This window comes from Cupressus sempervirens, chromosome 3 (genome assembly GCF_028749045.1).
Source record: "Cupressus sempervirens isolate cs-2001-9-10 chromosome 3, ASM2874904v1, whole genome shotgun sequence".
NCBI lineage: Eukaryota > Viridiplantae > Streptophyta > Pinopsida > Cupressales > Cupressaceae > Cupressus > Cupressus sempervirens.
Genome location: NC_143120.1, coordinates 247,865,457 through 247,879,195, shown reverse-complemented (window position 1 = coordinate 247,879,195; position 13,739 = coordinate 247,865,457). Strand labels below are relative to the sequence as shown.

General features: G+C 31.9%; 1 protein-coding gene across 1 annotated transcript; it reads left to right on the top strand.

Annotated features, from left to right (window-relative positions):
• The first annotated feature begins 8,495 nt into the window (after nucleotides 1-8,495).
• Nucleotides 8,496-9,592, top strand: LOC149565789 (F-box/kelch-repeat protein At1g80440-like). The gene is made up of 2 exons (XM_089816383.1): nucleotides 8,496-8,856; nucleotides 8,985-9,592. The coding sequence occupies exons 1-2, from the start codon at nucleotides 8,496-8,498 to the stop codon at nucleotides 9,590-9,592; spliced, it is 969 nt and encodes a 322-aa protein (XP_089672509.1).
• Nucleotides 9,593-13,739: the final 4,147 nt, after the last annotated feature.

Genomic DNA, 13,739 nt, shown 5'->3' with positions numbered 1-13,739 from the left:
TATATTAGAAAAATCAAAAATAAAAATGGGCTTTAGACCTATATTTTCTCTCTTATAACAATTCAAATTTCAACTTATTGAAATCGATAGTTTTCATCACCCATCACATTTTTTGAAATAAATATATTCCAACCAAACACAAAATTATAGATTCTAGAAGAGGACTCTCTCCTCTAGAACATCATATATTTAAAAAAAACAAATGATATTAGTTAATATTGTTTTCTTTATCAAAATGGATATCTTCTCGAGTGTTAAAATATGTACTTGTAGAAGTTTTTAATTACAATATATTGTATTAAATTAAAACACTATGAAGTCTATATGAGAATATTCTTGACTTTTAGCTCTACAAAATGGTATCTATATATTATTAAAAAAAAATCATAATAAATAGTAAGAGTTATTGAAATGTTAGTTTTTTAAAATAATTGTATTTTTTTAGTAATTCGATACTAACTAGTATAAAACATGCATTTAATAGACATTTCCAATTGGAAAAGTGTGAGACCATATATAACTTAGCTAGAATAATTTTATCAGGATCATATGTTTGAAAAAAAATGTTTTTTAGATAGAAATACTATAATTTAGTCATTTTGATAAGTCATCCTGAAAGGTGACACAACTTTTTACTTTTACCCAGATACAATAAAAAGTACTAAAAATATTATTAACTCTATGAATGTAAAGTTCAAGTACCACTTGGGTTTCGACAATAACCTATTGAGAGAAGCACCTAGCACCTTTGCAAGTCATTATTCAATATAGATCATAAACAATCTCAACAAAATTTGTTTCATATGCCAATGATAGAACACATTTTTTCTAAGATCATAATATTTTATGCATACTCTAATTGTCTAAATTATTTTTTTTTGTAATACATTTTTAAATTTTTAAATTGAATCCTTAAATTTATTTGTGTAAAACGTGTTATATTTGGACATGCCATGATGTTTTGCATGGAATCTCATTGTTTTTCATTTTTTGAAATATTTGTTTCATATGTGAATAATACAAAAACAAGTTTTTTTAAAGATCATGTATATTTTTTGAATATTTTAATATTTGCAATAAAATTAATAGATTATTTAATTGTTAAAATTATGTAGTTTTTGAAGTATTAGATAGTAGCCAAAAGAAAGGGGGCTGACCCTGAAGTACCAAAAGGTTGAAGAATAGTCAAGAGTCACCTCCCACTTATCTAACCAATACCAGTTTTATAGTTCAAAAACCAAATAAAGACCAACTCCAAAAAAGAGTAACCCTTATCAACAATCCTATCCCTACTAAGCATATAAAACATAAAATTATACTAGCAGCCAAAAATCTTATTACTGCGACTAGTCCAGTTCATGATCATACACAAAATAAAAGCCCCATAGGGCACTAAGTTCAATGGGATCCAAACCATAACAAAAAACCCAAAAAAAAAGAACCAGGGGCTAATTTCCCACTTTCTCTCCTCGTTCCTCCTCCTTCTTTTTTTCAGGATCCTCCCTATTCAAATCCAACACCTCTTCTATGATGAGTTTATCGAGCAATATCTTCATTCAATCCTCTATTAGGAAACCATAGATGGAGTAGGTAGTTTTTCTCTTTTTATCCATATATTTATTATCCTTGTTTACCTGTAGAAAATAGAGAGTGGTGGCAGAAGAGTGCATGACCTTCATGGTAAATTCTGCCAAGGTTTAAAACTATGGAGTTATATGTAATAAAATTTAAAATTGTAAATAGAATCCTAATTTTTTAAGGGTTTTATTATGTATTATTTTGAAAAATTCACCATGGTTTTCATTAAAAAATAATATTTTTTAAATTTATAGATATTATTCAATTTAGTACAATAAGGGAATTATTTTTGGCGATTCTATCATTGAAACATAAAAGAAAATATGGAATAAATTATAGATTTTATAAATAAATATAAAGAATAAATAATTCCAAATTTAGTAGATTCTCTTGCCCCCACATCTATGGCAGATGGGTGCACCTTCTTACCCTAGTAACCACTTTAAAAGCAATAATCAAGATTCAAGCATAGTGATTAGATGATGGGTGTATGGTAAGCTTATATATTTGGAAAATATAATCTTTTTGAAAATATAAAAAACCCTTTTTTTGCAAGTGAAATTTTGTATTCTTTTAATTTATTTTAAATTCTTCAACAATAAAAGTAAATAAACATATTTTAAACTTTAGTTTACTTCACAGTTTTTAGCTATGTCACTATGGCATGTAAATTTTTGGTCTATAGATGAAACAAGACAATATAAATGAGAATATAAAAAAGAATACAGGCTTTTAGAAAAAGAAAAGATGGATGATATAGATAGGGAGAAACAACATATACTACATAATGAAAAACAAAGAGAGAGAGATATGCTAGAAAAAGAAAAGATCTAATGGATACAGAAATACAAAATAAATAGAAAGATATAGGGACTACAAGTAATTTAGGTGGTCAACTAGCCTTAGAATAATATATACCATCAGAAGTTAAAAATGAACAATGACTTTCAACTACATCTTTTAACTTTCACTTTACAAAGACTAACATGCTTCAAATATATCAAAGTCAAATGGACTATAGACCATGTGAGCATGAAGAAAGAGATGAAATAAAAATAGATAAAAAAATTTACTAACTATAATCTACAACTAAATGAGTGTAATGGTGGAGACATGGAGCACAAAATGTAAGAAAGAATAGAAAATGAAAATATGTCGAACAAAAATGTGGACATAATAGAATCTCAACTACATCCAAACATAAGAACCACTTGGAGTACAGGATCATGTAGAAAACATTGATAGAATTTTCAATATTTCATCTTCTCAAGAGATAAGAGATTATAGGAGGCAATATTATATAGATTGTAGAAAACGATAACAAAATGAAATGAATGAAAGTGAAAAGGAAAATAAATGTCTTAATAATAGCCAATGAGACAAGCAATGTAGTGCTAAAATAAGAACACAAAGAATATTTAATGAATTACAAGTCATAACAATGGTGTGATAATTTCCTCAGGGATTGAAAATAATTGTATTGCAATGTCAGGTGTTCCACCATTGAATCTTATGGATGAAAGATTGAGTAAAAAAAATAAAGATTCTAGTTGTGGTATAGAGTTTCAAAGGAGATGAAATGAAATATTTGGAAATAGTTATCAAAACCTTCAGCTACTCTTTTGACATAAGTTAGATAATTTGGTTAGGGCAACAATGTGTTACATCTGTCAAGAGTGTTATATTGGCATTAAAGTTAGTTTCATAGAAAAATGTGCAATGTGAAATAGGTTTCAGCAAGAAAAATGAAAATAATAAATTCTCAATAGAAAACAATATGTATCCGGGATCACAACTGACTAAACTTGCAAATTCGACTCAAGTAGAAGAAATATTGATTGCATGTGTAAGTCTAATTTTGTAGGTGATTCATGCAATAGGAGACCAATATAGATATAGGGGACAAATAATAAGTTTCTCTTAAAATATTGAGTGCATATATATATATATATTCCATGCCCAACTGAAGAGTTGTTTGTAATAATAGTTTGAAGAAAAAGATCAATGTGGTACAAATTATGACTTTATAGTTAACAGAGGTAAGGTATATCATGCACTCAAGTATAAAATTAAAAATGACAATTTCTATAAAGATATTATTGTAGATTGTCATGCATTAGATGATATTGAAATAAATATTGATTGTAATATATTTCATTAATCCATTAAATAAAGACAGCTAATGTAGACGTTGATAATGAATCAAAAGAAATTATATGTCTACAAATAGATATGGATGAAGTTAATGCTACCAACATAAATCATTCAACATTAATGGAAACAAGAGTAGTTAATCTTCAAAAGGAAATGGAATTCATACATGCATGGGTTGATAATTCCAGTAAAGATCCTCTAAGATGGACTTACTGGCAATCAATAGGTGCATCTCCAGTAAATAAATATGTTGTAGGAAGGTTAATAGACATGACCTTTTCGACATTATTTCCAAATGGACAATGTGATTGGTTGCAGCCATATGTATAAAGAGTAAATCTTCATGAATATGTGAAGAATATAATTATGTATAGGGATCATCATTTTGGGAAACATCCCTGCTTCATATATTACATGGGAAAAATGATAATAAGGCATCATGCCCAAAATTTGAGTGCATTTTTTGCAAAAAGAAACATTAGAGAGTTGCCAATTTAACTATTAATAAGTTACCAGAAAATATTTAAAAATTTCTCAAAACACACCTTGCTTATAACTTAATGTATTTTGGAACAACCTTAAGAGGTACATGTTCATATTGGAAAAAAATTTAGGCAGAATTATGTGATATGCTCAAATAGCTAGGGACTCTCACAATCTTCTTTATACTTAATGCAGCTGATTAGTATTGGCCTGATCTACATGTACTAATGCTTGGAACTCAATCGTCATACCTAAGAGAAGCTTTAAAATGGAGGAGAAAAAATTTTATTCACTACCATCATATTTTGGCGCATTACATGCACCTCAGACATACAATGTTTCATAAAGAATTTTTTTGAGAAAGGTTTGAATCTTGAAGACTTTTGGTCAAGATACAAATGGAAGCATAGGGGATCTCCACATGTACATGGGTTTTTATGGCTTCATCATGCTCCAAACATGGATAAATTAGACTGCCATAATGAAGAATAGGTAAGAGAAGCTGAAATATTTTTCTACCACATTGTACATGCATGGAATCCATGGGTGTGTGGAATTGAGAAACATATGTAGTAATTCCACAATGTGTTTCAATATGTAAATATTCTATAATGGTTTTGACATAATCCTATCATTTGGCTAGATTTTTGTTTCTCCATTCAAAAAAAAAAATCAGCCAGGGATTTCACAATTTTGCACAACATCCATGTCTCAGAAACATAAGCCAAATTTTAGAAATAAATATTGACCATACTTATGATGAAATATTGAATACCTCTCAAAGACATACAATCTATAAAGGTGCAACATGTCTTAGAAAAAAATGGAAAAATAACTTTTAGGTACTATTAATTTCTTTTTTTGTAACAAAAATGTTTAATGTATTGTAACTATTTCTACTTAAATAGTAGGTATAACAATCCTTGGGTTGTAAATATAAATGGTTCAAAATTGTATGAAGAAATAGAATCCAGAGAAAAAAAATTGAACCTCAAAAGAATGATGATAGATTCAACTCTCATATTCTTTCATATTGCAATTATGGAGAGAAAATATAGATTGGCAATCGATTTTGTTAGCATATGTTTTTATTAAGTATAGTATGAAATATGTATCCAAGGCCCAAAATTTTTTTGAGACCTACCATCAAATGTTGACAAGCTTGGAAAATATAGATAATTTAGATGGTTTAGCATCCAAAGTGTACATAAAACTTTGAACTAAAACTATTATTGAAAAATATGTTGGAGCTCAGGAAACATGTCACATGCTCCTTGAATTTGTTTTTGTGGAATGCAACATAGAGAATTTTTTAATCTTGACGTCTCCTAGAAAATATTCAAAATTTGTTAATCATTCATAGATTCATATAGAAGAAGGCTTATTTATATGGAATCGATATCTTTGATCGTTGTGTCTCGATAATGGATATATAATAAAAATTTAAAGAAAGATAATAAGTGGTTGCATAGGAAAAAACTTACAATTGTTAGTGTCTATCCAAGATTTTTTTTGATACCACCATGTGTATATGGTAAGTTTGTTGATTTTGGCTTCTCTAAGTTGTTTTTATATAAATGATTTTGTGACATTGAAGTTGATATTTGTGATGATAGTATCACAATAATTTCAAATTGGGATTCATTAGCTTGAAATGTTGAACGAAGAGTACATGTAGAAAATAGTGATAGCAATTATGAATGTAAAAGTGATAATAATGTAATAGGTCCCTATATCATTAAAGAGTATGAATGGGAAATGATCTCACAAATGCATCATAGTCCAATAATGAAGATTCCTAAAGTTGATATGCTAGGAAGAAGGGATGTGGATAGACATCATAATTGGTCAAATCAATATAGGTAAAATGAATACACTTCAAATGCAATCAATTTTATTGGTAGAATGAGGGAAAATGGATGCACTATCAATCTCTAGTGTGAACAAGAAATTAGTAGCACTAAATTGGGTGAAAAACAAAAAAGAGCTTTTGATGTTATTATGACACACTACAATGGTGGTAATAATGTAGCACCCTTGTCTATGATAATTCAAGGTACAACTGGTATGAGAAAGTCATATTTTATTGGTACAATAAATAATTTTTTGAAAGAGATCTCACTGTCTAATCATTAACTACTTTTATTGTTGGCACCAACAAGAGTGGCCACATACCATATTGGTTGTTTAATTGCACATTCCAAGTTGAAGATTCAAGTAAATGATATTAGACAATTAGAAAGAATGTATTTGACATGTTTCTAGGAAGAACTATGTCAGATAAGATGTATATTAATAGATGAAATGAACTCTGTTGGGGAGAAGTTTCTTGAGAATATAGACTCTAGACTTTGTCAAGCATTTCCTCATATTTCCTATCTTAACTTTGGAGGTATTTTTATTTCAAATTTATATTGAATATACTACAACAAATAAAAATTTAACATTCAGATTAATTTTTTAATTGACTAAATTGCTACTAATTATTTGTTACTTCTTTTTGGGAATCTTAGTGATTTTGGTTGGTGATCTTGGCTAGCTCCCTCTTGTAAAAGATAGAGCAGCGTATGATAGTAGGAGATGTGCAAAGCTATTGTGGGAAGACTTCAAGGCTGTGATTACATTGTACTACATTTATAGACAAGATGGAGAGAATTTTGAACAAAATAATTTTTTCCAATTGTTCACAAATATTAGAGATGCTCAACCAACAATTGAGGATTAAAAATTACTGATTTCATGAACAACATGTAGTATTCTAACAATAATAACTGAAAATTTTGAAAATAATGTCAAATTATTCTCAATAAATGATAATGTTCATAAACATAATTGAACAAAGCTACATCCTCTTATAGAACTAGTTGCACGCGTTATAGATACAAAGTTGTTGAACTATAGTTTAGTAGATGATAATTGTGTAGATGAACTTGATATTGAATTATTGATTTCAAGGAGAGCAAGAGTTATGCTCATGTCAAACATGAGGATAGAAGCAGGTCTTGTAAATGGATCTTTTGGTTATGTTGAAGAAATACTCTATAAGTGAAGGACTACACCACCTAAACTACCCTTATATGTTATGATTAAATTTGATGCATACTTTGGATTTCCATTCAATAATGGACATTCTAAAATAGTACCTATTAGTGATTTACAAAGAGGCTCTACCACTCAAATATCATTGAGATTGGTATGGGCACTGACAAAACATAAATCTTAGGGTTTGTCAATTGAAAAAGCAACATGTGATATCGGACCAAAGAAAAGAATAAGAATGACATTTGTTACAATTTCTCATGTAAAGTCACTACATGGTCTAAGGATAATGCCACCATTTTCTTTTGATCGTTGTGACAAAATGAAAAAGGAGAAACATTTAGCAAAATGAAAAGTAACAAAAAGAAGACTGGAGGCTTTAGATAAAAACTAGTAAAATAATATGAAATTAAACATCATGATTGTATGGCATAATACAGTCCATTCTACAACACTTGAATTAATTTGCATTTGTATAGTTATGTGTTACAAAATTAGGACTTATTATATTTCATCGAATAACAATAAATTTCTTTTATGGCCAAAAAAATGATAAAAAATAGATTGTTCTTTGTGAACATAAAATATTATAAGAAAATTTTAAAAATGGTATATGCCAACTTTCAAGTTTTGATATTTCTTATTTAGATGTTACTAATCTAATCTTTGGCCAATGAATTGCTAAAACCTTTTATGTTGAATGAACCATGGAATGCATTGTATTTCAATGGTTAACACAAGAATTACAACTCAATCATTTTTTCACTACTGAAAGGAACTTGAGTTTTCTTGAACAATCATTTATTGAAAAATGGTAGTAACTGCAGCTCTTGTTTATTTACAGATCTAGTTTATTATATTTAAATAAATCTGCAAACACAATCTATGAACTAAGTTCTTTTATATTTTTAAGACATTTTTATAATTCGACAAACACAAATAAGCTACTGAATATTCATCACTAATTCTTTTATTACATAAGTAAATAATTTATTCTTATTTTAATCTTAGATAAATAATAAGTTATCTTCATTTCATTTATTCAGTTTGAATAATGTATATATATATATAAAATAGCATATTTTTTCATTTTTGTTGTTTTCCTTGCTGTTGTTGAAAAGGTGACGTCGCTCCAGGAAAACCGTCCAAATCTATAAAAATAGATGGCCTTTTACTATCAAAACTAAAGAGGATTTTTCAATAGAGTAGAACTAAGAAGAAGTTGCAGAGAAAATAGTGCAATGGAAATTATTCCTGGTCTTCCAAATGACCTAAGCAGAGAGTGCTTGTTGAGAGTGCCATTGACATCTCACTTCAAGCTAACTTCTGTCTGTAAATTGTGGGAAAACATTGTGATCAAACCACAGTTTTATAAGAATAGAATGAAATCTGGTACGAGCCAGGAATTGATTATATTTGTGTTGCTAAAACTCCACATAAAAATCTACGACCCCATAGAAAAATCTCTGGAAAGCCTGCCCCCCGTTCCGCTTGATTTTCCATTTCATCACTGTGTTTCTGTCAATCACAGACTGTTCGTAATGGGGTTTTATGGCACTGAAGATGTACAACGGTTAACTTTCATCTATGATTTCCGTTACGGTATTCACATTCTCTCAATCAACACGCTAAGAAATGGTTCAATTTCAGTTTCTCATAAGATGTTTGAATTTAATGTTCGTCACCCCAAAAAAGTATATTTGAATTTAATGAGTGAAAACATGTTTCAGGGACATGGAAGCGAGGGCCGGAGCTTCCAAAGGGAAGAAGAGATTTTGCGTGTGCGGCGGATTCAAGAAATGGAGTGATCTACATTGCGGGAGGGAGCGGCTTTGGGCAACGCTTTGGAATGGTGTACAATGTAGAGGAGGAGAAATGGGAAGATCTTCCTTACATCATGTGGACCTTCCGGAGGACCTGCCACTGTGCGTTTGCTGATGGCAAATTTTATGTTGTGCATGGGAATGCCGGACATTTTCCAAGTGTAGTGTATTACGATTCCATCAAGCAGGGATGGTCAAACGTTACTAGTTTCAATTACTGTGTTGACACCCCTCCTTTACCTGCATTTGGACGTTTGCTTTTTGTTGCGCACGGGACAGTTATAGAATATGATTGTGCGGAGAAGCAATCCCGTATCATAGGAGAACATTATGATCAGTTTTACCAATTCAAGGGTATGACTTTGTGGAAGGGTCAGATTGTTATATTCGGAACCGATAGTGGGGATTGTAAGCTTTTTCTGTTCGACCCTGCACAAGGGAAGTGGACTCTCCTCAACACTTGGCCTCGAGACGAACTTGGCAATTTTATCTGCTTTGGAACGTTGGTATTATGATTCTGGAGATTTGGTTTGATTGAATACGAGATGTACATTCATATTTGCAAAATGTAAAAACGTATACTCTCGCTGACCCTTTAATTTGTTTAAATTTTAGGGTGTCATGTCTAATATATGATGATTAGGATAGGGATGATAATATTATATTTGAAGACGGATCTTCAACACTTACTATGTTTAGGTATTTTTGGAATATTTGGAGAAAAAAATTGATCAAATATATTTTATTTCTTTTATTTGCAAAGTTTTAACAATGATCTAATGTAGTTCTAATGGACAATTTTCTCTTTAATTATGTATTTCCAAGTCTTTTTATTCTATAGTTATTACATAACATCAAGGTGAATGAATATAATTATATAATATTATAGATTTCGTTTAAATATAATACTATAAAGTAATATGAAATTTAGTACTAGTGTGTGCACTTATTACAATATGCCTTGCCTTATAACCATGTGGAAGTGTGTGTAACAAATCAGATGGGGTCTCCCAAGTAAGTAAGTGATAATAGTGTGGAAATAAAATGATGCCAATGAAAATGCAATCAACATAGAACAATATTTGGGTGGGGCAATCTCCCTAGTATGCTCAATTTATAAGTAGCCAGTATACAAAGAAATCAAGTTGTTAGGATCTAGTGTTGAAAGACACAGATTGTCATCAAGTATAGAATGTGCCAAATCCACTTGATAGTCCTTATTACAGAAAGAGCTCCTAGCTCATGTATACAAAAGGATCATCAAATTAGTATGCACCTAGGTAGTCTAGTGTCCAAGACAACTCGACAAAGTCATAAACTCCTGAACTTTGCTACTCCTTTGTTGGTCTACTGCTCCTTTGATGCTCCAAATTTTCTTGATAAAATAATCTCTACTTCCTACCAAATGGATGCGCTATGCCTTCCTCTTATAGTGGTTTACCTTGGGTGGATCCAAGCTAGCCATTATGAAATAGGTCCAGCCCCATTTTGGTGCACAATGTAAGTTCACACATGATGCAGGAGCATCTTGGGTTTGCTCAGTGACTACTTTGGAATTCATGGGAGGAGGCCCAGTAGTTGCTTTGGAGGGTGCTTGGACTAGTGCTCGGCATGCTTTGGGAGCTCGACATGGTCTAGGAGCTCAACATGGTCTTGAGCTTAGTATGGCCTGTTGTGCTTGGCATGTATTGGGAATTCAATGATTCTTGGGAGTTTGTTGTCACTCAGTAGTGTGTTGGTGTCAACTAAAGTTCTTGGTGTATTTAATGCATGTAGTTTGTGTTCATGTCATGGATCAATCTAGGAGTTTGTGTAGACATATTTGTGGTCTTGGTTATCTCTCCTATGTGCATTTAAATCTATATTGTAAACTTGGGGCTTGTCTTAAGTATTTTCATGTAGTTATCACATGCTAACTAGAGGATAACACGAGAGTTAACATTTTTTATTTAATGTTTGTTGTGGGCCAACTTGTGGCTTAAATATGCATTTAATGCAAGGGGTTTTATTTAATTTATAATTGCTAGGCTGAGTTGTGGCTTAGTTGGGTATAATTAGGGGGTCTTGTGGAGTCTTTTAATGATTCATTCAAGGAGTGATTAATTCATTCAAAAGGAGTGGATCTTGAGTTCAACGTGGAGTAGTTGAAGAGCAAGTTTTCCTAAGTCTATGGATAGAGCATCGAATGTGAGGCAATCTACAGTAGGAGTGTGGTGGAGTTGTGAGTTATTGAGAAAGGCTAGTGGATACAATTTAGAAACAAGAAGGTAGCTTGGTAGCTTGCAAGCACAAGTTGAGATCTTGGAGGTTTCTACCAGATTATGTTCTATTACAAATTTGGGCTAGCTAGGATTGAGTTGGATCTTGAGGGATCTTATAGAATTGTTATTATATTTATTGTTGTATTTGGCTCTAACCTAAAAGGCCTTACAACTGTGTATATTGCATGTAAGCAATTATTTCATAAATAAAGAGTTGTGATTTGGTATCAGATCTTGCACTGTTGTTATCTTGTGTTGTGTTTCCACTATGTGGTTATTGCTGGCGTCTAGGACATCTCCTTTGGACCTAGGTAGTCTAGTGTCCAAGACAACTTGACCAAGTCATAAACTCTTGAAATTTGCTGCTCCTTCATTGGTCCATTGCTCCTTTGATGCTCCAAACTTACTTGATCAAATAATCTCTGTTTCCTACCAAATGGATGAGCCATGCCTTTCTCTTATAGTGGTTTACCTTGGGTGGATCCAAGCTATCCATTATGAAATAGATCTAGCCCCACTTCGGTGCCCAATGTAAGTTCACACATGATGCAAGAGCATCTTGGGTTTGCTCGGTGACTACGTTGGATTTCATGGGAGGAGGCTCGACAGTTTCTTTGGAGGGTGCTTCGACAGGTGCTCGACATGCTCTGGGAGGTTAGCATGATCTAGGAGCTCGGCATGGTCTATTGTGCTCAGCATGTATTGGGAGTTTGTTGTCACTCAGTAGTGTGTTGGTGTCCATTGGAGTTCTTGGTGCATTAAATGCATGTAGTGTGTGATCATGTCATGGATCAATCTAGGAGTTTGTGTGGACCTATTTTTGGTCTTGGTTATCTCCCCTATGTGCATTTAAATCTGTATTGTAAACTTGGGGCTTGTCCTAAGTATTTTTATGTGGTTATCGCATGTTAACTATGAGATAACGTGAGGGTTAACATTTTTTATTTAATGTTTTTTGTGAGAAGACTTGTGGCTTAAATATACATTTAATACAAGGGGTGTTTATTTAATTAGTAATTGCTAGGTTGACTTCTGGCTTAGTTAGGTATAAGTAGGGGGTCTTGTGAAGATTTTTAGTGATTTATTCAGGAAGTGATTAATTCATTCAAAGGGAGTGGATCCTAAGTTCAGCATGGAGTAGCTGAAGAGTGAGTTTTCCTAAGTTTGTGGATAGAGCACCAAACATGAGGCAATCTATAGTAAGATTGTGGTGGAGATGTGAGTTATTAAGAAAGGCTGTTGGTTACAATTTAGAAACAAGGAGGTTGCTTGGTTACTTGCGAGCACAAGTTGAGATCTTGGAGGTTTCTACCAAATTTATGTTATGTTACAGATCTAGGCTAGCTAGGATTGAGTTGGATCTTGAGGGACCTTGCAAAATTATAATTATATTTGTTGTTGTATTTGGATCTAACCCAAAAGGCCTTACAGTTGGGCATATTGCATATAAACAATTATTTAATAAATAAAGAGTTGTGATTTGGTATCAAATCTTGCATTGTCGTTATCTTGTGTTGTGTTTCCACTGTGTGGTTATTGCTGTAAGAAAACTTGCAACAAAGAATATAATTGTTTCCACATAACTCATAATAGATCTAAAATAGAGATAGAATTAAAATCTACATGCAAGAGAATAGAAAACATATCCACAAAATGTGACACAAGATATACCTTGGGAAACCCTCATTGAGGGAAAAACCTAGCCTCCAAAAGCATCCATCACCATGTATTATTTAGCAAAAATATCATTGCAATACAACCATGGAAGCCTTCAAAGCCATAGCCACAACTAATAAATCCATGTGAACAAGCATGAATCCATACATTTCATGCCATGCTTCTAACCTTTACAAATGCTCCCTTGGCTAACTTGTGAAGTCTTGTCCTACTCGACTCTTTCCCTTTTTCTCTTTTCATTTTCTCACACAACAACTACCCTTGTGGCTGCTTATATAGTAGCAAGTCCCCAAGTGGTATTACATCAACCATGTGCTACCTAACCCATTGACCCCACATTTAATATTAGAATTTTAATTATTTTCCCCAATATTAAATAATTAGTTGAAATATTATCATTATGTTGCAATTTCATGAAAATATTTACATGTTCCACATCCACCTAGGTGCAACATATCATAACAAAATAAAATGATACAATATAAAAAAATATTATGCAATGTGTGCAACACCCATTATCTTAACAATCTCCCACTTGTTGTATACATTGCATAGGGTCAATCTGTAGCCACATAAATAAACAAGGGGACAATCCCTCCCAACAAATCCACCATCATGGATCAAAGTATATGAAGTGCTCCATCCTAGTCCCTGCAACAAAATCAAAGTATCCAACATCTCAAATATGAATGATCTCACCTCCTATTATGCCACTACCACTGGA

What these genes read in the sequence shown, in the direction of transcription:
- LOC149565789 (XM_089816383.1), top strand. Translation starts at nt 8,496, where the DNA reads ATGGAAATTATTCCTGGTCTTCCAAATGACCTAAGCAGAGAGTGCTTG. An exon ending in CATCTATGATTTCCGTTACG is followed by an intron (nt 8,857 to 8,984) that starts GTATTCACATTC and finishes AACATGTTTCAG; the next exon opens with GGACATGGAAGCGAGGGCCG.